Consider the following 25,399-nt stretch of genomic DNA (forward strand, 5'->3'; position numbering starts at 1 on the left):
TTCACTTTGAAATTATGTCCAAGGGGTCCGCAACTCAAATCGGCCAAAAAAGAAAATGATGTAAAATCAAGAGAATTCAAGTACATTTCTTTGGTTTGGTTTATTATTTTGGTTTTTGCGTGTGTGTAACAACATTTCCAAGTAAAAATGAATGAAAATAATTGGAAAAAAAGTAAAAAAGTAAACGTCATGACAGAGTAAAAATGATATAATTGAGGACCAATAAAAGATGAAGTATCATGTAAGATCACGTATTTGAAAAGGAAACGTTGACTGTGAAATGAGATTTGATCATTCTAGTTGCGATCCGTTGGACCCCGTCGTCTTCCATTTTTTTCCCAAGGAAGTAATTGACGCATTTTTACGTTGTAATTTTGGTTGTAATATTGATCCGAAAGCTCAAATGCAGTACATTAATGTTGTTAAGACCTTCTCTGCATGATGTATTTTTCCTTTGCCAGCACTAGTCGTTTAATTGCACTTCAAAAGGAAAAGATGAAGTTTTTTTAAATAACAGGTTATTGAATGAAATTTATTCATGTTTGAATGGTTTGATTGGTTCAGTTTCAGTACGTTGGACTGTCACGCCGATTAGGTCATTTTCGCTTTCTAGTCCATTTATGTAATCTAAGCTGACAAGTGACACGATGTATTTTTCGATTATCTCGGTCAGTTGGGAGAAAATTGGCCTCTCTCTCGGATCTATGTGCCAACATTGTTTCATAATATCCCCCAACAAATTTGGTGAATATTCCGGTTTTTCCATCCGGTGTCCATTTTGAATTTCTGTTACAAGCGCCCAACCATTTTCCATTCCTGGTAAATGAAGTGAAATTAGCCAACGGTTGTCACTCATTTTTGTGGCAATTTCAATTGACTCAATTCTCACCTGGATACGGAACTTTGCCGAGGGAAAATATTTCCCACAAGACTATCCCGTAGGACCAGACATCCGATTGGCTGGAAAAGATTTTATCCGTCAGGGACTCGATGGCCATCCACTTGATGGGCATCAACTCCTATCATTAAACCAAAGATTTAGTAATGATTAAAATAACATTTGATTGTCGCCTGATTTACCTCTCCCGTTTTCTGGTAGTCGTAATCCTTCATTTGCCTGGCCATTCCGAAATCGGCCACTTTGACGATTCCGTGATCGGCCAAAAGGACATTGCGGGCGGCCAAATCGCCGTGCAATACCTGCGGGGTAACAGGCCATTTAGATAAAATAATTGCGTTTAACAGGAAATTGCGTCTTTCACCTTTTTGCTTGCCAAAAATTCCATGCCTCGAGCAATTTGCAACGCCCAGGAAATCAAGTCGCTCGTTTTGATTATTTGATTGGCAGTTGCGTTCGATTCTTCAGCGTTAATACTGGCCTGTTTTGATTCGGGAGCCTGATTCTCAACATGATTTTCCGCCACTTCAACTTTTTAAACGACAAAAGTCATGTGAGTGTGACGCGGAAGTGAATGAATTTCAGTGTAAACTCACGTCCCGGATCTTCCGATGGATTTTCGTTGTCGACAACAGACAGCGGATGCTCGATTAAATCATGTGAAACTGGAGGACTTAAAATATTGAAAGGAATAATTAAGTGGCTGTCGTTCACTGTTTCATCCATTTTTATTACTTAGTTGGTGTGTTGATTTCCACCGTTTCGTCCCCAGGTAGCAAATTACCTAATGCGTTCAACTGATTGATGAATTTGTCCCGGTGTTCAATTAAATAAGATTTTAAATTGCCGAATCGGCAAAAGTCGATGATGACCAGAATTTCTTCTGCAAGTGACAAAAATTTTTTTTTTTAAATTTATTTTATTTTTTGTTCAATTTTTAAATGCCGGTAATTTTACCTTTGACGAGGGTTTTGGTACAGGCCCCCATTAAATTGACTACATTCAAGTGCGAACCCAAATAGATCATAATTTTTAATTCCCTTATTAGAGCGTTCATTGCGTCGTTTGACTTGGACGTCGGTTTAATCATTTTGACGGCGACTGTTGTCACTGTTTCCTCCAAGTCTTTGATGCCCACAGCTTCAGCTTTGACAACTCGGCCGAAACAACCAGATCCCAGTTCTTGACCTTAAAATTAAATTTTTAATTATTTCTTCGTTAAGTAAATGTCTGAAATGTTGGCGAACAACATACCAAGTCTGAGCCGTTTCCTTGGGAATTCCCATTTCTTATTGTAGGGCAGGAATTCCGTTTGATATTCCATCGGCACATCCGGGTCGATTCTACTCGGATCCCCATTTAGCCTTTTTTTTAGTTGTTTTTCTACATTTTTCTTTTAAATGATTTGAATTTAATGGCGATGAAGTGTTTCATAATTAGAATCGTTAAAATGTTTTACTTTGTCGAGATAAATTTTAATTCCAATTCCCACTGCGAGTGCAAGTAATCCGAATAAAGTTGCGGATATAATGATGGTGTTTGTATCTTTTTCGTCATTTTTGAAACTGGAGTCAAGGTTGACTGTGAAGTTCCTGTGTCTCGGCTCTCCTTTGCTGTTTTTCCATCGACATTCGTAGGTTCCCTTCTCCGTTTCTTTTCCTTGCAGTTGCACAATAGACGCGGTTTCGTTGTTATAGACGGAGTCGGAGTATGCCATGCCATCCTGGATGTTGGAATACTAATAGAATTGACAATCGGAAAATACCGTTGAGAAGAATAATGAGATAAGATTTCACCTTGAGCCAATGAATGGGCACATGTTGCGACAGTCGGTTGCACATCAAATTTTGGCCGACTCCTTTTTCCAGGATAATTGAATTAGACAATGGGTCGTTGTCTAATTCTATTAAATCAAAAGAAATTAGTTAGTATTGTTAATCAAACATGAAACTGATTTGCATAGTACTTGGCATCTTTTATTATTTTAATTTATCAAATGTGCACCTTTAATAGTGAAAGAAATTTCTTTGACTGTCGAATTGTCAGCGCCATTCGAGCATTTGAATTTGGTGTATGGAGTATTTAGAGTTACGTTGATGAAATGCAATTTTCTCCTGTAAAAATAGTCTGACGTCTTTTCAATTTTGTTTCGAATATCTGCGACGATAGGTGAGATTTGCAAATAGAAGCAATGTAAAAATCAACGTCACTTTTGTTATATTAAATATATTAGTTTATAGTGTTAAAATGCCTGCGTTTGGTTCCTTTAAAAAATCTTTTGAAAACCTGTGCCATGTCTCATTCCGATTTGCGTAATAGAACCATGTCGGTGGATCTATTATCTCGATGGCTGAGGATATTATTAACGAAGGGTATATTATGAGAACTGAGGATGCTGAGTAAGAAGTGCAGATTAAAGTGACGTTGGATCCTTCCACTGGATCATCAGGTGCTCCCACTCTCTCCAGATCGATTCCTAGTTGCATAATCGCATTCAATTTTGACAAGTTTTATACGAGGGTAATGTCACAATTCTGATTGCCTTTTACAACTAAATGAAATTCGATCTCGTCGATAACGTCGATCCGATCCACTGGGAAGATTCTGCGTATTAACTGTTTCGTTATTTGTCCGTAACGGTCGGAAAGTGTTATGTTAACGGGTTTTCCGTTAACAAAGAGCAAATGGGCGAAAACATAATAAAATCCCGAGTCGAAAACGGTTGGATTCTGCAACGTCAATCCATTTCTAGGATCAAACGACCATCTCGAATTTTTGTTTGAGGAATTCCAAACCTTGTAAGCGAGACCATTTGAAAAGTTTATTCGTGTCTCATATTGTCGTGTCTTGCGTGTTTTCTCTTTTATGTTATGATTTCAAAATACCTCGAGGTACGTATCCCGTTTTGTTCCATCCTTGAAAAGTGAAATGCTGACGTTCGGATGAGTTGTCACGAAAGAGATGGTGCGACTATTGTCGTTTTTTATTTCTTTTTCTGACATGGAATTAGCATAGTAATTTCCATTTGTTATAAAAATAAGTTTTTCGGTACCTGAATGCGAAAAACAAAGAAAAACAAATTTGATATTGTAATGCTATCTACAAGTTTATAATAAACGCTAATAATCAAATAACCCACTGGAGACATAAACGAATCGTTTTCGACCGTACAAAGGAATCGTTCCTTCGCATCTGTAATAGCCCGTGTCTTTGACTTTTAAATCAATTAAAGTCATCGTCAAAATCCGGTGCGTTGTATTTTTGAAAGTTGTTATGTTCAGTCGATTTGCTAGTGTTTGTCGAGTTTCTTCAATTGATTCCCCTTCCCATTGCGCTTCCGTCTAGAGAAACACGGTAACGAGTGACAACATTCAAAATTTTAAAAATAGTTTATCGAGGTGATTTGTATCACCTCAGATCGTGGAAGTGTCCATTTTTGATCGATTGAATCATCCAAAGTTCTTCTGAAATTTTGGACGATGCAAGTGAGTGTTAAGGTTGTTCCTTCTTCATTGATTTGCTCGTCTTTTTCTACTTTGGGGAGTATTCGCAATTGTTCAGCATCACATTGAACGATGTGAATGGCCCAAAAAGGAAACAAAACTCCAAGCATTAGCGCCTGTCTTGTTGAATAAGTGTCACACATTGTCAATTTAATGCTGGGATTACAGCAGCCCCACTTAAGCAACGATTCAATTTCTATATTTCGGGTCAGGAAATCAGCTTTGTTTCACTCGCCAACGTCTACAGCGCACTAGAGTTATGCCTTAGCTCTCGGCTGGTGAACACGAGCAGTGCCTCAGACATTTATTTAGAAACATTCAAGGGGGAATGTACGTGGCGTCAAGCTGAAACGCCTCACAGCAGAGGAAGTGCTGCTCTGTGCCTGTGATGCCCTACGGGTTATGGAGATCAGAGCGGAAATGAACGACAAGTGGTTTCGAGATTGCAACGCCCAGTCTCTCTCGCGGCTGATGAAGGAAATGGGTCACATTGAACATGACAAAATATTCCCACAAAGAATGGAACGCTTGGTTTGCGGTAATGATGTCTAAAATAAATAATTGAAATTTCTTTCCTTTCGATTAAATCACGAATGTGACCGTCTCTACAAATGCATTGCGGTAGTCGTCGGGAGCGAAGCGTGCGGAACTTGCACCAATCTTAAGTCAGCATGGGGAGGTGTCGTCCAGGCTCGCAACTTTCCCGGAGACTACGGAAATGAGTACCAGAAATGCCCAGTCATCATTGTCGTGCCGGCAGGAAAGAGAATCCAGTTGACATTCACCACCTTCAATTTGGAGGCTGATGCAGCCTTTGTTTCCGTAAGTAATGCATCGATTCAAATCGAATGTTATATTTCAACATCTCAATACAAAGTCCATTTTAATTAGACTGGACTTTGTATTAGTTTTGCTCATGTCATTTCACCCTATTCAATGGAGTGATCACATTATAACGTGTTCAACTTTTCAGGACAAAGATATCAAGTCCACTTATTTGTACGGTGTAACCGGAAACACAATTCCTGCGGTAGTCACCACAACATCCAACACGGTGTACGTTGAGTTAACTCCCTATGGCAGTACCAAACTCAACACCAAAGTATATAATTGGCAGGCAACTTACACTGCTGTGACACGGATTCAGTTGTGCCAATGTTTCTAGCTATTATCAAATCTGTGAAATATTTCTGTTGAATTGATCCGGTGATGCAAATGTTCTGATTGTGTTGTGGTCATTTCTATTGAAGGAAGAGGAGAAAATGGTGAAATGTAATTGTTTGTGATGGGGTTTTGCTGTGACTAATTCTCCATTTCACTAAAATAGTGGGAGTTCGGCTCTACCCCTGTCGACGGGAGTGGACGCATCTCCGAAGTGAGTCACGAATGCGTACAGTTGCTGCTTCCCAAGGTGAGTTTAATTGATTGGAATTCATTTGGAGTTTTGTTGGCTAATATTTGCGCGAAGTAGATGGACAGGAGTTTGTCGTCGTTCCGTTCGAGATGGGTCTGTTTTTTTATTTCTCCTAATTGTGCGATTCTGAGCCTCAGATTGAACGATTCCTTTGGTTGTTTTTTACCCATTCAATCCATTAGGTTATGTCTATCTGTATTCCCAACTTTCCGACTGATTTCAAGTTATATTTTTATATAGCAGGGAATCGAATATCATGTGCCAAGTTTTCTTTATTTCGTCGATCAACAGGTTTCATCGATGATGCGGCACTGGATGAAAACTGGATGGAGAAAATGTGCTTTGGCTAGCGGTTGGTGGCTAGCTGTTTGCCGATGCAAGGATGGAACTGGTGACACTACACCAGGTATAGAAATTAAATCAAAAAAGAGTAGTGGGTTGGTATTCCGTGTTGGTCTTTTAAATTAATAGTACATATACGCATGTATGATATATTCGTCCATAAACGGGATGGACGAATTTGAACTGTCGACAAGACCGTGGAACCCGTGCCGGATGCGCAGTTTGACGTTTCACAACTTGGGTACATCGTTGTTTTCGTCTAATTCGCTTTTAAAAATTCCCCTTAAGATAAAAAAAAAGAAAAGAAAGGTCGACTGAACTTTCGATGCATTTCAATTGAAAACAAAATTTCACTAAAAAGGGAAAAGATGTAGGCCTACTTTTACCATTTTCAAGAGTTTATCAATGACGAATGCGCAAAATGAGAACCTGTCGTTTGTTTTCTCGAGCAGTATTAAGTTAAAGGCAACTAGTTCCTTGCAATCGAAATGGTAAACGAAAGGGTGGGAGTGGGGTTAGTCTTCACTGAAATGAGTTGATTAATCATCCAAGCGGAAAACAGCAAACGCGTGCGTCATTCCCACTTATTTTTTTTTTATTTTTTTCATGAACAATAAAAGTAAGTTTCAAGATAGAACTCTGAGAATTAACGGCTTTCGTATCGACTATTTGCTGATGCTGATCCGGGCGTTGGGTGGCTGATGCCGATGGGGTGGTGGCCTGATCCGGTTCGTTCATCGAGTCCTCATCCAAATTTTTGCATCCGTTTGCAACTGGGAAAGATTTAAACGAAGGCGAATGCTAGAGCAAATGTGTACCGCAGGGACTGTACCGTTTCCTTTCTTGGCCGAATTAAAAGATTCTCTAATGTTCTTAATCTCTTAATCGATTTGGTTTTGTTAATCATTTCAATATTTTTCTCCCAATTAGTTTTTGGTGAAATGACGATGGGACGGCTAAAGTGACGAAACAGTGTGACCAGAAGCGGCCAAAGGCTCCCGATCCGATTCGAGCACAGATGAATGGAAATGACAACTTATGGCCCAAACGCTTTTCCCTGATGACCTGCCACTTGACGTCGGCGGAAGATACAGGCGCTGCAACTATTCCGATAAGTACGTCTTCCCTGATTCTTGGAGCACTGGACCAACTGTCCACATATTGAAGTAATTTATTTGAGATTTGTTTTTACAAATGTGTTTTCTTTTACAAAAATGACACCAAGGAATATTGGAAGGGCTTTGTGTATTAACCAGGGTGAATTGGGACTACGTATTAGCTGTCGTTTATTATCCCATGCCGGACAACATTAGAATAGAAATAAGCTTTCAACACGCAATGCAATGAAAAAGACAAGAGCTGAAATACCGACCAGTTACGGACATGTGGCGTGACGTCGGTCTCGAATGACGTTTTTTAAGCTGCCAGCCTTCGTGTAGGTTTTGAATTGATTTCAACCGAAGGATCGCAGATTCCGTCGCCACAGGTGGTGGTCGTTTTAAAATGTGGGTAAAGTTATTTCTCAATTTCTAGTAGCCGAGCCATCAAAAGGTGATGAATATCTCACATTTGGTTTGATTCGCCCGCCAAAAAGAAGAGGCCACATTTTTTCTATTAATAGCTTAAATAATTTGAATCAAGTCGTGTCTGTACTAATCTATAAGTTACCTTTTGGTTCAAAATATGGAAGCATCAAAAGACTTTCCCGTCTATTTTTCAAATGCTCTACTATTAAATGCAACTCCATTACTTACTTGACAGCATAGAAATATAGCTCCGCTTGCGACTGCTGTAAACTGTCGAATGGTTGACGAATATTGTCCAACCGTCTGTCGTTGCCTGTCGAATAATTTAAAACTAAGTGCAACGCCACCTTATAGTTTTGCCCAGCATTGAGCTAGCAGGACTTTTGAAAGTGGGTGGTGAGGGGGAGGATTTGTACGCGGGTGGCGTGAAAAGTCCTACACGTTCGATGCTCTGTTGTGTTAATTAATCACCCAGGCGCACCAACCACCTGCGCCTGTTTTTCTATTTTATTTCTATCCCAGCATGTCAGCCAATCTCCTAATCAACGAATGATCAGAATTAAATTTAACCGAAAACAGAATTTCAGAATTAAAGACAACAGATTTTGACTAACCATTTCCAAGCGTTGACAAATAACTGCAACGAAATGATTGCCTGAAAGTCTGCGCCTGTAGCCGACCGATTTTGGTCGACTACTGTCATACCTCATATTGTTGTTTTCTCTTTGAGCAGTCAGTTAAAGGCAACCAGTCACTCGCACACACGCAACGTGTTGGCAAACCAATGGTAGACGGGAGGGAGGGTGGTGTCGGTGGAAAGGGGGGGATGCAGTTGCGATGAGGAGATGAGTTAATTAATTACCCGTGCGGAACACAGCCGTGTGCGTCATTCCCACTTGTTTTGGTTTCCATAGAAAACAATGTAGAAGCAGCAGGTTTTAAGCCAAACGAAAACTGCGACAACGGCTGTGGCCTCGTTTTTCTTCTTTTTGCCAACGCGGATCCGGGCTGGTCTGTTTTGGATCCGGTTCGTTTATTGAGTGTCGTCATTCAAACATCTGCATCCGTTTTCAATTGGGCTAGATGTCTTTAAACGAGGACAAATTCGATCCTGGGCACCCCAGACATAGTGAGTTCTATACTTTTTTGTTTATGACCAAGGACAGTGTGAATCAGCAAAGGTCCAATCTTGGCCAGCATAAATTGGAACACAGATGCTCTATGCAGACCTGATGATAGGTGTCCTTGTGGATTCCCTTATCTTAGCTAATCAGAAGAAGAAGGGTTGTTTTTGTTTTCGGCTACGTGTCACCATTTAGGTTGCCAATTCCTATGAACGTGGCACGCAGATCCCAACTGTTTCTAACGTCCCTCCCTTTTTGGTCCCACTTCAATATCGATAGAGAAAAACTGGATCCAGCGGGCGTACAGTATAAAAGATGATCCATTCGTCGTTGGATTCATAACCCTCACAATCGTCTAGAAATAGAAAGAAAATGAAGTCCTTTCCTATGGTCGTCCTTTTGGCTGTCGTCTGCCTGGCTGTCGCCGCTACTGGGGTAAGTTGTTTTGACTAAATTTCTCTTTCTACTTTGATAATTGGCCTGTCTTTGCGCAAAACAGTTGGCCCCACCCCCTAGACCCCCAAAAGCCCCTGGACACCCCAAACCCCCTGGACCCCCTACTAAGAAGACAACAACCACGTCGTCCACTGTGAGAACGACAACCACTTTAAAGCCTGTCACAACGACAACTCTCAAACCAAAAAGGAAAACAACAACAGCAAAGAAAACCACCGCGACGACTCCGTCCAGCAAGATGACGACAACAGCAGCAAGATCGACGACAAAGCCAAGTTCTACTCGTTCTACCACATTCAAATCAACCACGCAGCAGCCGACCACGACAACCGCCCCACCTACCGCTACCTGCACTGCGGTAGCTCTCACCGCAATATCTGAATCACGTAAAATCATTTGTCGTGAATAATCAATCATGTCTTGTAACAGCAAGTTCACTTTCTTCCATTTCGATTGGGGCGCAGCTTACGGGACTTGTACGTCGCTGACGCCAACCAGTGGGACTATCCAGTCTCTCAGGACCTCGTACATCAACTGCCTCTACACGATCAACGCCTCGCCGGGCAGTAAAATCAAACTGACATTCAGCAAATTCATCGTGGACAACAATAATGACTTTGTCACTGCAAGTTGATTCACTTTCAGACTATTTTTCCTATAATTTAGGACCTGCATTTGTTGAAGCGTGACATTATGTCGTCATCTCTTATAGATTTATGACGGAATGGTTCCGAACGGGACGATTCTAGCGGATTCTCTCACCGGTTATTCCCTCCCCCCTGCTCCGTTTACTACTGTAACGAATAACCAAATGGCAGTCGTTTTCAATACGGATAAAAATAATGCCGGTCTACCGCTCAAGTTGAGGCCCGCCGGTTGGCAGGCGAATTACACGATAGTGCCGATAAGCGCAGCGACAACAACAACCAAAGTCCCAGAGACGACCACCAGCCAGCCAACAACATCCACAACAACCTCGACTGCCGTTCCATCAACAACACCAACGACAACTGCCAAGACATCAACCAGAACTACATCAACGCCAGTACCAACCACCACAACCACCAAACCTTTTACGTCAACGTCATTACAAAATGACTCAACAACTACCAGCCCAGAGCAAACAACCCCCACAACAACATCACAAACACAAACGGAGACAACAACCGCATCTCCACCAACAACGTTCTCTGTTAACCCAACAACAACACAGACAACAACGGGAACCGAAACAACACGCCCAACGGCAACCACGATCAGCATCAAAGAGCAGACAACCTCCACAACAACACCAGTCGCGACGACAGAAACAACAACTTTCCCCACAACTTGGGCAAAATCAACGACAAGCGCAGAGCAGACAACAACATCGACTGCGCCAACCACTTCCACGGTTACCAACAGCTCAGAATACATTCAAAGTTAAATTGAGTTTCATTTTCTGAATTCCTTTTTCTCAACAGGGTCAAGCGGACACAACAACATCGGCATTTTCATCGGCCGCTAGTTCATCAGAAACGACGACCGTCACGGCCACATCGTCGACGCTATGGACAACTCCCCAAACATCAACAACGATGCCAACGCCGGTTCTTTTCAATTGTTACGTTTCTGATCCAGGTAACGCACCCATTTTGATTGTCGCATAAACTTGGTGTTACAAGAAAGGATGAGTCGGAATTGGACACTTTTTTTTAATTGAAACATGAATCTTGCGCGTCTATATGCAAATCACTTGCGGGCGTGAAGCCTGTGGCAATATGTGCGGCGACGTGACTTCAACGACTTCTGGTGTTGTCCAGTCTCGCAACTTCCCCGGCGACTACGGGAATCAGAGCAGGTTTTGCACTGTCACCATAACCGCACCAGCAGGATGGATGATCCAATTGAAATTCACCACCTTCAATGTGGAGATCGGCAAAGCCAATGTTCAGGTAAGCATGAAATCGTCATTTTAATTATTGAATTGGTGCCCAGTCCATTACTGTGTTTCATTAATCGACGTAGTAATAATTCTAATTTGGTAAACATCAGGTGTATGTAAGCAATGCATCAAAGTTCAGTCTCAGTGTTCCACACAGTGATCCAAATGTGGTTTGACATTTTCAGGTTCCCAATGGTCAATATCTGTTATTGCCTCCAACAACAGGAAACCAAATTCCTGCGTAGTCCCCGCAACATCCGGCGAAATGTACATCCTCTTTGATTCGTATTCCAGTAGTAAACCCACCAGCGCCGTCAACAATTGGCAGGCAACTTTTTCTGTGACGGTAAAATTTCATTTTTCATCAACAATTCCTGTCGTATTTTTCTTCTTTCAAACGCTTCCATTTTCTAATCTCTATTATAGAGCCAAGGAAGTTCTTGCTATGTTCTTGATTCCGGTAAATTTCGATCAAATCATTTCAAATCGAATTTTGTAGCCAAACGGTAGAAATTATCTAAAGAACGAAATTTTATTTTGTCTATTTATTCATGTGAATCAACGCGTCTGTGGATTTAATTGCGGACACCATCAAGCTTGTGGAACTATGTGCGCCAATGTGACGTCAGCGGGCAGCGGTGTTGTCCAGTCTCCCAACTTCCCCGGCGACTACGGCAAAGATGCCAGGAGTTGCGATGTCTCTATTGTCGTGCCAGCAGGAAAGAAAATCCGGTTGGAATTTACCACCTTCAATTTGGACAGCAACTACGGTTCTATTGATGTAAGTATTGCATTGATTCCAATCGATGGGTATTTTATCATTTCAATGCAAAGTCCATTATTACTGTACTTTATATTAGCTTTATCACACAACTTGTTGTTGGAATTCTCAGGTTGCCGACTCAGGCTCGCTTTATTTGTCTGGTGCAACCGGAAGTTTAACTCCTGTAGTAGTCACCACAACATCCAACATCGTGTACCTATTTTTTTCGTCCCGTGCCAGTAGTGCATTCAGCGTCAGCACCTCAATATATAATTGGCGGGCGACTTACACTGCTATTACGGTATGATGGGCTTCACACCAATTGATAGAATTTTTGCTTTAGTCGCCGTTGTTTCATTTTCTTTATTTTTGAGCAGGAAGATACGACAGGCCTAGGCCTAGGCCTACATCTACCATAACGGAAATGAGCAACTACAACGAAGATAAAATTATTGGCTCCTTAAAATAAATGTCATTGAGTTCATCAACCATTCCAAAATAGAATTTTGTGATTCAAGAACGTAATCGGATGATGTTGTTGTTTGTAGTGCAACCTTTATAATCTCTTTTGCAGTTGTGTAATTAGGCAGTTCCGAGGACGTCAGAGACATTATAAGTTGACTTGTTGTTTTGTGATCGCGCGGGATCTGCTGCTCATCGCTGAATTTTCCGAGTCAGATTTGGAGTTTCGATTCACTTTCAGACGGAATTAGAACCCTTTGTCACATGAACATTTTTAAACGAGCATTAAATTTAGCATTTATTAGTCACTATACTTCATGTTAGAGTTGCAGGCAAGGGCAAGCAGGTCTTTGTAAGAATCAAATTTTAAGACGGAACAGAATTGCTATTGAAATTTAAAAGTGGCGGGCGATCTTCGCTGCAATGGCAAATAATTATGGTGTGCATGGAAAAGGGATATTAAGCTATCTTAAAAACGCAATTTAATTACTAATAGTACGATATGCTTCAGTCGATGTTGCTCAAGCCTGAAAAAAAGAGCCAGGAAAATAAATTCGATCGGAAAAATAAAATCTCGACAAATTTGTTTGAAATCTGGCAACAAAGAAGAAGAGTAGTCGAATGGTTGCCCATTAAAAAGGGATTGGCGAACAGATTTAACAATCAATAAGGTCAACAACTATCAAGACAACTTCCAGTTCGAGCACCACAACATCAATAAAGCCATCGACTGTTTATTGAACCAACCACTAAACCAACAGCAACAACGAAGAAAACAACTGCTGGGACCAAGCTGGGACCACGACGGGTATCCCGTCGAAAACCAGCCCGAAATCCAGCAACACCTTATTATTGAGCTCACCCGCCATAACCAGGGCTTTGATAACGACAAGGACTACGTCGACATCAGTACCTAGAACAATCATTGCCTTATTACCTTCTACACAATCAACAACAACAAGAGTCTCCACCATGACCAGCAAAGAACAGACGTCAACATCAACTGCACCAACTTCATCCGCAGTTAGCACAGCTCAGAATATCTTGAACTTTAAATTGAGTTTCTCATTCAATTTCTCAATTCTTTTTTTTAAACAAGGTAAAACGGAGACAACATCGACATTTGCATCAGCCACTAGATCACCTGACAGGCTGACAATGTCTTGGATGCTCAAAATATCCAAGTGAATCGAAATTTGGCTATGTTTAATCTGGAACTGACCGTTCCTACAAATCATTTGCGGGTGTGAAGGTGAAATTTTCGGAAATTTGTGCACTTGTGTGACATTAACGGGAGGTGTTGTCCAGTCTGCCAACTTCCCCGGCGACTACAGCAATTATGACAAGAGCTGCCAAGTTTAACCAGAGCGCAGTCAGACTCAATATCGTGCAGGTGGAATGGCAACTTTCGACTAAGGTGGTGGCCGTGGAATAACCCGTGCTGGACCCGTAACGATTTTGGAATAAGTAGATCTTCGCCAGGTATATATTTGATTTGATTCATTAATTATTATGAAGAGAGAAGAGCCAGCATTTACATTTACCATTATAAATTCAAATGCGGTAAGTTCGCATCATAGTTTTTAAAAAATGAACTAAACTTTATATTATAAATTTCAATTGAACACGGAATTTTACCCAAAAAAGAAACAGATTTCGACTTACCATTTTCGAATGTGTGTTGACCAAGTGTTGACAAATCAATGCGACAAAATGATTCGATTGTAGTAGAAGACTAGAAGTGCGCTCCTGTAGCCGCCGACCGATTTCGGTCGACTACTGTCGTAGTTGTCGTTCGTTTGTTTCGAGCAGTAACTTAAAAACGCAAACAGTAAGTTGCCACACGCAACTTACTGACATGACTAAGCAATGGCTAACGAGAGGGTGGTGGTGGGGTGGTGAATCCGAGTGAATCTACGCTGCGACGAGCTCATTGATTGCCCGAGCGGAAAACAGACGCGTGCGTCATTTTTCACCAACAATTTAAAGCCGATTTGTATAGAAGAAAAACAACTGCGAGAGCCCCACACTTGTGGATTTGTTTTTCCTGTTCAACTACAAATGGCAGTTGAGAATCAGCCCGGAGCTTATCGTGTTGGCCGACTAGCAACAGAGATTTCGTCGTTGGATTCATAACCCTCCGAATCGCCTGTCGAAAATGAAGTCCTTTCATATTTTCTTCCTTTTGGCTGTCGCCGCTACTGGGGTAAGTTGTTTTACATTTCTCCGTTTGAGTTTCAATATTTTATCTCTTGCGCACGCCTATCTACTTTACAGGAGGCCCTTGGCGAAATTTGCAATTCCCGGAAGACGCCAACCAAGTTGATAGCGAGAAGAACCTGGCCCGGCCAAACTGCCTCGACGACGGCCAAACCGACAACCAACACGACGACGGCCAGTCCAAAGAGCACAATAACCGCAGAGCCATCGACGACAACACCAACTACTACAACAACAACAACCATGGCTACAACAACAACTCCTTTGCCGATTCTTTTCAATTGCTCCGTTTCTGATCCAGGTAATGAACTTGAATCGATTGCCCTAACAAACTTGATGTTGAAATAACCGAATGAATCGTAATTTTCTCTCGTTTAATTGAACCACGAATCTGCCCGACTAATCCATTGGCGGGAGCGAAGCTTGCGGAACTATGTGCACCAATCTGACGTCTGGTGGAGGTGTTGTCCAGTCTCCCAACTTCCCCGGTGACTACGGCAATGAGTTCAGGTATTGCGGAGTCACCATTGTCGTGCCAGCAGGATGGATGATCCAATTGAACTTTACCACCTTCAATTTGGAGACTAACGTCGGCTATGTTGGTGTAAGGAATTATCGAATTTCAGCGTTTGATGTAGTAATCCAAATTTGATTTGACATTTTCAGATTAGCGGAGATCTAACGTCTCTATTGTTTGGGACAAGCGGAAACACAATTCCTGCAGTGCCCTCAACAACAAACACAATGTCCATTGGCTTTCAATGTTCCGCCAGTAGTAAACCCAGCAGCGCCATATACAATTGGCAGGCGACTTTTTCAGTGACGGTAAAATTCCATTTTTCATCTCAACAATTCCTTGCGATATTTTTCTTTTTTCTTACGTTTCCATTTTCTTACTTTGACAGAGCGAAGGAAATTCTTGTTCTGCCACTGATCCAGGTAAAATCCATTTATTCGTTAAAACAATTTGAAATCCAAATTGTAAACGGTAAAAATGTCTAACAAGGAACGAAATTTCTATTTTCTAATTTCTATTCTATTTTCTCTACATGTTACGTGAATCTACGCGTGTGTCGATTTCATTTGCGGACGCCAAGCCTGCGGGAATATGTGCACCAACGTGACGTCAGCGGGCACCGGTGTTGTCCAGTCTCCCAACTTCCCCGCCGACTACGGGAGCAAGAGCAAGATTTGTAAAGTCATCATTATCGTGCCAGCAGGAAAGCGAATCCGTTTGACATTCACCACCTTCAATTTGGAGACTGGCAAAGGTTCCATTAAAGTAAGTAAGGTTTTCATCATTTCAATACAAAGCCCATTTGTACTGTACTTGATGTTTCTATTGAGATTTATCATTTTATTTTCGCCATATTCGGTGGAATGATCGCATAACTTTTTGTTTGACTTTTCAGGGTAACGACAGAATCACGACTTATTTGGACAGTGTAACCGGAAGTACAATTCCTGACGTAGTCACCACAACATCCAACGTGATGCTTTTGCAGTTTATTTCCAGTCGCAGTACGAAACCCAACACCGCCATTTATAATTGGCAGGCGACTTACACTGCTGTGTAACGGTATGGCATCTCACAGCATCATATAATTTAAAATGTTGAATTCAAACGACGTTTCCATTGTCTTTCTTCTTGAGCAGGTATAGACGCAACCACATCTCGGCTCACTATTACAAGAAAGAAAAACAACAAAAACAAAGATAAAATAGCCGATTAAAATTTTTTTTTTACTTTTCTTTAACTCGCTGTATTTTATCAACACACAGCGCAGTGATTTCAAATGAATTTCAACTATATTATTATTATCAACAATTGGCAAACAAATAAATTGATTTACTCCCCAAAAGATCAATTGTGTCAATTAACCTTGTCGTTTATAAGTTGCCCTTCCTTCTTTGCCGTTGTTGCGTCAATAGAGACGCCATGAAACAAGAGTTGACGACGTCAAGTTTCCTGCAGGATCTGCTGCCCATGAGTAGTCGGTGAAATGACTATTAACGACGTAACGATTCATGTATACGTGGGATTTCGATTCGCACGTTGATTTCGGACCGAAATCAAAACCATTGTCTCATCAGCATTTGATCAAAAGATAACGAGAAATCACGAGTATATTATACATGAATCATTAATAACATTTTCTGTTGATCTTCGTGTTATTAGAGTTGCTGGCAAGAGCAAGAAGGTCTCTGTCAGAATCGAACGTCCTGTCTATTTGAGTGGGAGCTAATGGAGAGAAATTCTTTTGTTTTTCAAGTTTAAGACGGAACATTTCTTTTGAAATTCAGAAATATCACCACAGTAACCAAAAAGCGGCGGGCGATCTTCACTGCAATGGCAAATAATTATGGTGCGCATGGAAAAGGGATATTAAGCTATCTTAAAAGCGAAATTTAATTACTATTAGTAAGATATGTTTCAGTCAAAGTGTATGTTGCTCAAGCCTGAAAAAGAGCTAGGAAAATAATTTCGATCAGAAAAAACCAGAAAAAACTACTTCTCAACAAATTTGTTTGAAATCTGGCAACAAGGAAGAAGAGCTGACTAATCTTGTACATCAAAATCAAAATGGATCGGACTGTCGGCGAACACTGCGTTTAAACTTTTTATTCGTAAAGTAAACCTTAATTTGAGAAAAATGAATACCAAATATCAAAAGGTTCATTATGTTAGAATTAATTGTCGTTTGAATCTCTGGCCCTGGATCACCATTGAATTGTAAATTCAAAATATCTGATTTCAGTAAGTGAGATAAACCACACCCCTTACCAGTCAATTATACTTTGCTTATTCTGTTTTGTTTCGTCTAGACGAAGAAAAAGTTTGAGGGCCACACTCGAAAGTCGAAACAACTGGAAATACTGGATTGGTTATTTCCACTTTCAGGTTTCCAACTTTGTTGAACAGCATTTTCTCTCTTCCCCGCTAGTCAGTCAATGGTGATTTAATATTTGTTCCCTATATACTGTTTCAATGCTAACAGTTTATTCATAAACTAGCATTGCAAATTTTCATATTTTTAGGTAGAAGTTATAAAAAATATTAGTAAAACATCGAACCAAAACATCCTTTAACAGTTGAACACCAACTTAAATCGGTTGTCCAAAGTCAGTGACAGTGGCGTACATGAATTGTGTGTAAGTTTATTTTAATTTATTTCACTATTTGAAATTTTAGAGAGAAGGCGATGGGACGGCGTTACTCCACGGACCGGATTTGAATTTCCAATAAAATTTACCGAAACCGTCCAGCTCCAAAAACGAACAGATGGGAAAAATGTTCAACGTCCTCGTCGAAACATCTGCAACAACTTCGTCTGTTCAACGGCATCACAAAGGCCCTGCAGTTGCACATCAACCCAGGCGGGCAGAAATAATATCGTTACAGAAAAAGCATCTTCCTGTGGCTGTGGCCTTGGTAAGTTGTTTGACATGTCTTCTTTTATTTGAAATCTGTTTCATGTCTCTTATTTGTATTTCTAAATAATATGGTCCATTAATATTTCATGATGCACGAAACAGGAGGCCCAAACAACCAAGAAACCAACAACTTTGACGACGACAACCAAGACAACTGCGAGGACATCGTTAACCCAACAACATTCAAGACACCGCTAAACCAACTACCACAACATCATCCAAGACAACGCCCACCAAGCCCTTCACCTCGAAGACAACCACCAAACCCTCCAGCAGTACCTCCTTTAAGAACGTCGTCCACTTAACCCTGCCACGACAAAGCCGCCGAACACATCAACGACAACAACCGCAAGCCAACTCTGAGCAGCAAATTGGCAAAACAACATCTGCCGGGACCACGTCGGCCATCTCGGCGACAATGAGCACAAAGTCCAGCAGCACCTTGAACTCGACATCAACAACTGAACAACAACAACCAGAATGGAGTAAGTTAGTCCCGCCCACCACCGCCAGGACAACAGCTGCGCCAACCACTTCCACGGTTACCAACAGCTCAGATTAATAGTTTCTCATTCAGTTTTTCAATTCTTTTTTAAAACAGGGTCAAACGGGCGCATTAACATCGACATTATGATCGGGCACTAGATCATTGGAAATAGACCTTTAATGCTGCAAGAGAGGATGACATGCATTTCGTCCTGTACTAAAATAAGGGATGTGTATGAAATAGCTCATTATTATCCTCTGATAGCCGGAACTTGAAAACCCTTCATTCACGCCAATAGAGCAGCCACAGGTGAATTTTCTTTCTTTGATGGAAATGTTTGAATTATGCCAGTAAAGGTTTCTCAAATAATTTCAACACGAATCGAATGACAAGGACAATATGAGCAACGACCACCGTACACATATTGGAAGCCCTTTTTCTTTTAAAATGACTTTGAATTTCTTGACGCTATGCTTCTCTATTGTGTGAATCGTCTAAAACCTTAATGTGACACTTTTATTTCTAAAAATTGTTATTCATTCCAGGGAACCAATCAGCCTCTCGACAAGTTCAACCAGAGCGCAGCCCCGAAAGTGGGTACTTTCGTTCTACTGGAATCGCAACTTCCGACTAAAGTGGTGGCCTTGGAACCCGTGCTGGACGCGCAGCTTGACGTTTTATAGAGTCCGGGTAATTACATTTTTCAGACTATTTGCTTTTTGAATTTCACGTCTGCGACGCGTCGAATGATTCCTATCTGAACAATCATAATTACCGTATTGTGGATACTGGCAGGTTTTTATTTGATTTATTATCTCATAGGATTGATTCATTATCAATTGAAACAATAACGCTGTTGGCTCTTCTTCTATTAAGAAGTGCGAACATTTGTTCCCGATCCCCACTACTTATAAGATCGCTTATATTTAAAAATTGACTTGACTATGGCAACATTTTAATTGAAAACGGAATTTTACCTAAAAATAGGATAAAGTTTTTGCTAACCATTTTCAAGTGTTGACAAACAAATGCGAAAAAAATAGTTCCGATTGTCGAAGACTAGAAGCGTGCGCCTGTAACCGACCCATTTATGTCGACTACTGCCACACCTGTCGGTGGTTTTTTCGAGCAGTAACTAGTGAAAGAAACCAGTTTGTTGTTACACACAATGTGCTGCCGGCAAACCAATGATAAACGAGAGGGTGGTGGTGGGGGGATGAATCTACGTGGTAGAGATGAGTTAATTAATTACCCGTGCGGAAAACATACGCTTGGGTCGTTTGCCCTCCCTTTTTTTTCCTAAAAAAAAAATCCTAGAACCGCTTTGGGATCAACATTTTCCTGGGTCTGTTTGCGGCACAGATCCGGTTCGTTTATCGAGTCGTCATTCAAACATCTGAGCATCCATAATTTTCAAAAGGGGTCTTCTTTAAAAAGATGGCAAGTCGTCGAATTCCATGAGTTACAAATATTTAGGTTAAAGATGCTGGTGAATAGTTGCGTCGGTGTTGTAACAACATGTCCGTTTAATACCTTCATGGAGTGTGGTGGGATTCCTGCTGTCGTGCTGACTTCAACTTTAGAACCCAGTGAGTTTATCTTTGGTTTCACCCAGATGATGAACGCACATTCATTTAAATGGAACTGTCAAAACCGTTGAAAGAAGGTTCACTCGAGATGTGTCAACTCTTATTATTCCTCGTTGTTGTGCCACTCTGACGCCTGAGTGAACGATTCCTTTGTTTTTGACCCTTTGTATTCCCATTTTCCCGACTGATTTCAAGTCAGATTTATGGCAGACCATCGAATGTACTATTTATTCTTTATTTCGTCGATGGACACAGGTTTTATCGGCGATGCAACATTTGGCTGAGAACTGGATGGATGGAAGCCAATTCTTGTTCCAGCTATTTTGCCGATGCAGGGATGGAACAGGTGACACTACACCAGGTAGGAACCAAATCAAGACACATTTAGTAGTATTGCGCGATTGCATGCAGGATAGATTGAGTTTAAAGGTGACCCGAGGCGACCATCTATGTCAAATCGGGGCATGTTTATTAGCTATTCTCCGCAACTACATTTATTAGTCCGTCAGCGAATTGTTAAAAGAGACCACCACTCTCGTGTCCAAGTAGATCCCGTTGGAAATTAATTTGTATTTGAGTATTATTTCTTCTTTCCTATCGAATTATTTCCCTATTCCGGCTGAAAGTGCGGTCGTTTGGTTTGGCCATCCTCGTGATCCACTGCGTGTCTAGTAGGGGGGGGGGGCCTATAGATCTGTAATTCTGTCTGTTTTTCAATTGAGACGTGGTTTGAAATGCCTTGCTTCTTTTATGGCTTTAATTTTTATCGCGACAGCATCGGACGTTTTCATTTGTGGTAGCGATATGCAGATGTTATTTTCGTTGGCTGAGGATCGGCGAAGAACAGATGGGCGACCTCTTTTTCACTTAGAAATGATGTCCCAAGGGGTCCGCAACTCAAATCGGCCAAAAGAGAAAATGATGTAAAATCAAGAGAATTCAGCAAGTACATTTCTTTGGTTTGGTTTATTATTTTGGTTTTTGCGTGTGTGTAACAACATTTCCAAGTAAAAATGAATGAAAATAATTGGGAAAAAAAGTAAAAAAGTAAACGTCATGACAGAGTAAAAATGATATAATTGAGGAATAATAAAAGATGAAGTATGTAAGATTACGTATTTGAAAAGGAAACGTTGACTGTGAAATGAGATTTGTTCATTTGAGTTGCGATCCGTTGGACCCCGTCGTCTTCCATTTTTTTCCCAAGGAAGAAATTAACGCATTTTTACGTTGTAATCTTGGTTGTAAATTGATCCGAAAACTCAAGTGCAGTACATAAGTGTTGTTAAGACCTTCTCTGCATGATGTATTTTTCCTTTGCCAGCACTAGTCGTTTAATTGCTCTTCAAAAGGAAAAGATGGCAGTTTTTTAAATAACAGGTTATCGAACGAAATTTATTCATGTTGGATTGGTTCAGTACGTTCGACTGTCACGCTGATTAAATCATTTTCGCTTTCTAGTCCATCTATATAATCTAAGCTGACAAGTGACACGATGTATTTTTCGATTATCTCGGTCAGTTGGGAGAAAGTTGGCCTCTCTTTCGGATCTATGTGCCAACATTGTTTCATAATATCCCCCAACAAATTTGGTGAATATTCCGGTTTTTCCATTCGGTGTCCATTTTGAATTTCTGTTACAAGCGCCCAACCATTTTCCATTCCTGGTAAATGAAGTGAAATTAGCCAACGGTTGTCACTCATTTTTGTGGCAATTTCAATTGACTCAATTCTCACCTGGATACGGAACTTTGCCGAGGGAAAAGATTTCCCACAAGACCACCCCGTAGGACCAGACATCCGATTGGCTGGAAAATATTTTATCCGTCAGGGACTCGATGGCCATCCACTTTATTGGCATCAACTCCTATTATTAAACCAAAGATTTAGTAATTATTAAAAACACGTTTGATTGTCGCCTGATTTACCTCTCCCGTTTTCTTGTAATCGTAATCCTTCATTTGCCTGGCCATTCCGAAATCGGCCACTTTGACGATTCCGTGATCGGCCAAAAGGACATTGCGGGCGGCCAAATCGCCGTGCAGAACCTATTAGGGGACAGGACATTTAGATAAAATAATTGCGTTTAACAGGATATTGCGTCTTTCACCTTTTTGCTGGCCAAGAATTCCATGCCTCGAGTAATTTGCAATGACCAGGAAATCAAGTCGCTCGTTTTGATTATTTGATTGGCAGTTGCGTTCGATTCTTCAGCGTTATTACTGGCCTGTTTTGATTCCGGAGCCTGATTCTCAACATGATTTTCCGCCCCTTCAACTTTTTAAACGACAAAAGTCACGTGCATGTGACGCGGAAGTGAATGAATTTCAGTGTAAACTCACGTCCTGGATCTTCCGATGGATCTTCGTTGTTGACAACAGACAGCGGATGCTCGATTAAATCATGTGAAACTAGAGGACTTAAAATATTGAAAGGAATAATTAAGTGGCTGTCGTTCACTATTTCATCAATATATTGATTACCTTTTTGGTGTGTTGATTTCCACCGTTTCGTCCCAAGGTAGCAAATTACCTAATGCGTTCAACTGATTGATGAATTTGTCCCGGTGTTCAATTAAATAAGATTTTAAATTGCCGAATCGGCAAAAGTCAATGATGACCAGAATTTCTTCTGCAAGTGACACAAACAAATTTTTTTAATTTATTTTAATTTTTGTTCATCTTTTAAATGCCGGTAATTTTACCTTTGACGAGGGTTTTGGTACAGGCTCCCATTAAATTGACGACATTTAAGTGCGGTCCCAAATATATCAGAATTTTTAATTCCCGTATGAGAGCGTCCAATGCGTCGTTAGCCTTGGCCGTTGGGTTTATCATTTTTACGGCCGCTGCTGTCACAGTTTCTTCATAGCCTTTGATGCCCACAGCCTCGGCTTTGACGACTCGACCGAAACAACCGGATCCCAGTTCTTGACCTTCAAATTTAATTTTTAATTATTTTCTCCGTTAAATCAATTCAATATCGGCGAACAACAAACCGAGTCTGAGTCGTTTCCTTGGAAATTCCCATTTCTTATCGTAGGGCAGGAATTCCGTTTGATATTCCATCGGCACATCCGGGACGATTCTATTCGGATCCCCATTTAGCCTTTTTTCAAGTTGTTTTTCCACGTTTCTCTTTAAATGATTTAAGTTTTATGGTGATGACTGATGACGTGCTTAATATTTAGAATCAGTATCAGTAAAAATCTTTTACTTTGTCGAGATAAACTTTAATTCCGATGGCCACTGCGACTGCAAGTAATCCGATGAAAGATGCAGATATGATGATGGTGTTTGCATCTTTTTCGTCCTTTTCGTAGGAGATGATGCCGACTCTAAAGTTCCTGTGTCTCGGCTCTCCTTTGCTGTTTTTCCATCGACATTCGTAGGTTCCCTTCTCCTTTTCTTTTCCTTGCAGTTGCACAACAGACGCGGTTTCGTTTTCATAGATCAAGTCGGAGTGTGCCATGCCATCCTAGATGTTAGAATACCAATTGAATTGCCAATCAGAAAATACCGTAGAAGAATAATGAGATAAGATTTCACCTTGAACCAATGAATGGCAACATCTTGCGACCAACGGTTGCAGATCAAATTTTTGCCGACTCCTTTTTCTATGGCAATTGAATTATTAGACACTGGGTCGTTGTCTATTTCTATAAAATTAAACGAAATCTGTTACTATTGGTAATTAAAAATGTAAGTGTTGCATAGGATTTGCATCTGTTATTATTTCACTTGATAAATTTTTCACCTTTAATAGTGAAAGAAATCTCTTTGACTGCCGAAGTGATAATGCGAAATATGTCAACTTTAATAAACACGTTGTCAGCGACGCATTTGAATTTCGTGTATGGAGTATTTAGGGTTACGTTGATCAAGTTCAATTTTCTCTTGTAAAATCCGTCTGGCGTCTGTTCAATTTCGTTTCGAATATCTGCGACGATAGGTGAGATTTGCAAATAGAAAGAATGTCAAAATCAATTTCAAGTTTCTTATAGTATGCATAGTGTTAAAATGCCTGCGTTTGGTTCCTTTAAAAAATCTTTTGATAACTTTTGCCATGTCTCATTCCGATTTGCGTAATAGAACCATGTCGGTGGAGCTAATATTGCACGACGGTCTGTGGATATTGCGTAAAAAGTGCAGATTAAAGTGACGTTTGATCCTTCCACTGGATCATCAGGTGCTCCCACTCTCTCAACTTCGATCCCTAGTTGCATAATCGCATTCAATTTTTACAAGTTTACAAGGGTAATGTCACAATTTTTATTGCCTGGTACAACGAAATGAAATTCGATCACGTCGATAGCGGCGATCCGATCTACTGGGAAGATGCTGCGGTTTAACTGTTTCGTTATTTTTCTGTAACGGTCGGAAAGCTTTATGTTAAAGGGTTCTCCGTCAACAAAGGGCAAATAGCCGAAAACATAATAATATGCCGAGTCGGAAACGGTTGGATTCTTCAACGTCAATCCCTTTCTAGGATCGAATGACCATCTCGAATTTTCATTTTTGTTTGAGGAATTCCAAACCTTGTGAGTTAGACGATATACAAATTTTTATTCGTGTCTTTCGTGGTTTCTTTTGTGTTATGATTTCGAAATACCTCGAGGAACTTATCCCACTGCCAGCCAACATCGCCAACCTTGAAAAGTGAAATGCTGACGTGCGGATGAGTTGTAGTGAAAGAGATGGTGCGATTATGGTCGTCGTATTCATGTTTTTCGAATTTTGACCGGTGATTAGCCAATAAATTTTCCTCTGTCTCCAAAATAAGTCTTTCGGTACCTGAATACGAAATTAATTGTCCAGCAGTTTGAACGATTTGAATGGCCAAAAAAGAAAACCAAAGTCCGAGCATCAGCGCCCGTCTCGTTGAATAAGTGTCGCACATTGTCAACTTAATGCTGGGAATTGCAGCAGCCCCACCGTGTCCAAACACGAAACGCAATTTCAAATGTTTCAATTGAAAACGACGAGCAATTATTCAATTTCTATTTCGGGTCAGGCATTCAGTCTTGTTTCACTCGCAAACTTCTACAGCGCACTAGAGTTATCCCCTTTTACTTGAACGCTCTCGGCTAGTGAACAAAGGCAGTAGCTCAGACATATATTTAGAAACATTCAAGGTGGAATTTCCATGGTGACATGCTGAAATCAGGAAACGAGAAGTGGTTTCGAGATTGCAACCCAGTCAGGGGTTGGGGTCACAGGTTCTCTTTTCACGACTGACGGAAATGGGTTACATGAA

General features: G+C 40.7%; 5 protein-coding genes and 2 long non-coding RNA genes across 9 annotated transcripts in view; 2 read left to right on the forward strand and 5 right to left on the reverse strand.

Annotated features, from left to right (window-relative positions):
- The window catches only part of LOC124344997 (verrucotoxin subunit beta-like), a 493,626-nt gene that overhangs the window by 393,261 nt on the left and 74,966 nt on the right, over positions 1-25,399 (forward strand). The gene's annotated exons all lie outside the window — the stretch shown is intronic.
- LOC124344966 (mucin-3A-like) overlaps positions 1-25,399 on the reverse strand; it is a 322,367-nt gene that overhangs the window by 138,109 nt on the left and 158,859 nt on the right. The gene's annotated exons all lie outside the window — the stretch shown is intronic.
- LOC124347809 (vascular endothelial growth factor receptor 1-like) lies at positions 1,630-24,383 on the reverse strand. 2 transcript variants are annotated; one of them, XM_046798482.1, is made up of 7 exons: positions 24,167-24,383; positions 23,900-24,082; positions 23,692-23,801; positions 23,360-23,620; positions 23,142-23,280; positions 1,856-2,086; positions 1,630-1,781 (listed from the first exon to the last, which is right to left on the reverse strand). In XM_046798482.1, the coding sequence occupies exons 1-7, from the start codon at positions 24,366-24,368 to the stop codon at positions 1,630-1,632; spliced, it is 1,278 nt and encodes a 425-aa protein (XP_046654438.1). In that variant the 5' UTR covers positions 24,369-24,383. The 2 variants fall into 2 exon arrangements, with proteins under 2 accessions (XP_046654438.1, XP_046654437.1); XM_046798481.1 differs by lacking the exon at positions 1,856-2,086 and adding an exon at positions 22,848-23,078.
- LOC124350994 lies at positions 2,765-3,106 on the reverse strand. Its single transcript, XR_006921317.1, has 2 exons — positions 2,903-3,106; positions 2,765-2,801 (listed from the first exon to the last, which is right to left on the reverse strand). It is a non-coding gene; the product is annotated as an uncharacterized LOC124350994 (long non-coding RNA).
- On the reverse strand, positions 3,394-4,143 carry LOC124349431. Its single transcript, XM_046800032.1, has 3 exons — positions 4,038-4,143; positions 3,784-3,950; positions 3,394-3,693 (listed from the first exon to the last, which is right to left on the reverse strand). The coding sequence occupies exons 1-3, from the start codon at positions 4,132-4,134 to the stop codon at positions 3,409-3,411; spliced, it is 549 nt and encodes a 182-aa protein (XP_046655988.1). The 5' UTR covers positions 4,135-4,143; the 3' UTR covers positions 3,394-3,408.
- LOC124351160 lies at positions 13,088-18,603 on the reverse strand. Its single transcript, XR_006921412.1, has 3 exons — positions 18,258-18,603; positions 13,160-13,161; positions 13,088-13,103 (listed from the first exon to the last, which is right to left on the reverse strand). It is a non-coding gene; the product is annotated as an uncharacterized LOC124351160 (long non-coding RNA).
- On the forward strand, positions 14,556-16,564 carry LOC124349123 (blastula protease 10-like). Of its 2 annotated transcripts, XM_046799641.1 has the most exons (6): positions 14,556-14,618; positions 14,690-14,933; positions 15,055-15,161; positions 15,831-15,914; positions 16,045-16,211; positions 16,289-16,405. In XM_046799641.1, the coding sequence occupies exons 1-5, from the start codon at positions 14,571-14,573 to the stop codon at positions 16,207-16,209; spliced, it is 648 nt and encodes a 215-aa protein (XP_046655597.1). In that variant the 5' UTR covers positions 14,556-14,570; the 3' UTR covers positions 16,210-16,211; positions 16,289-16,405. The 2 variants fall into 2 exon arrangements, with proteins under 2 accessions (XP_046655597.1, XP_046655604.1); XM_046799648.1 differs by lacking the exons at positions 14,556-14,618; positions 14,690-14,933; positions 15,055-15,161 and adding exons at positions 15,310-15,457; positions 15,538-15,571 and having other exon boundaries at positions 15,730-15,914; positions 16,289-16,564.

Source organism: Daphnia pulicaria, chromosome 1 (genome assembly GCF_021234035.1).
Source record: "Daphnia pulicaria isolate SC F1-1A chromosome 1, SC_F0-13Bv2, whole genome shotgun sequence".
NCBI lineage: Eukaryota > Metazoa > Arthropoda > Branchiopoda > Diplostraca > Daphniidae > Daphnia > Daphnia pulicaria.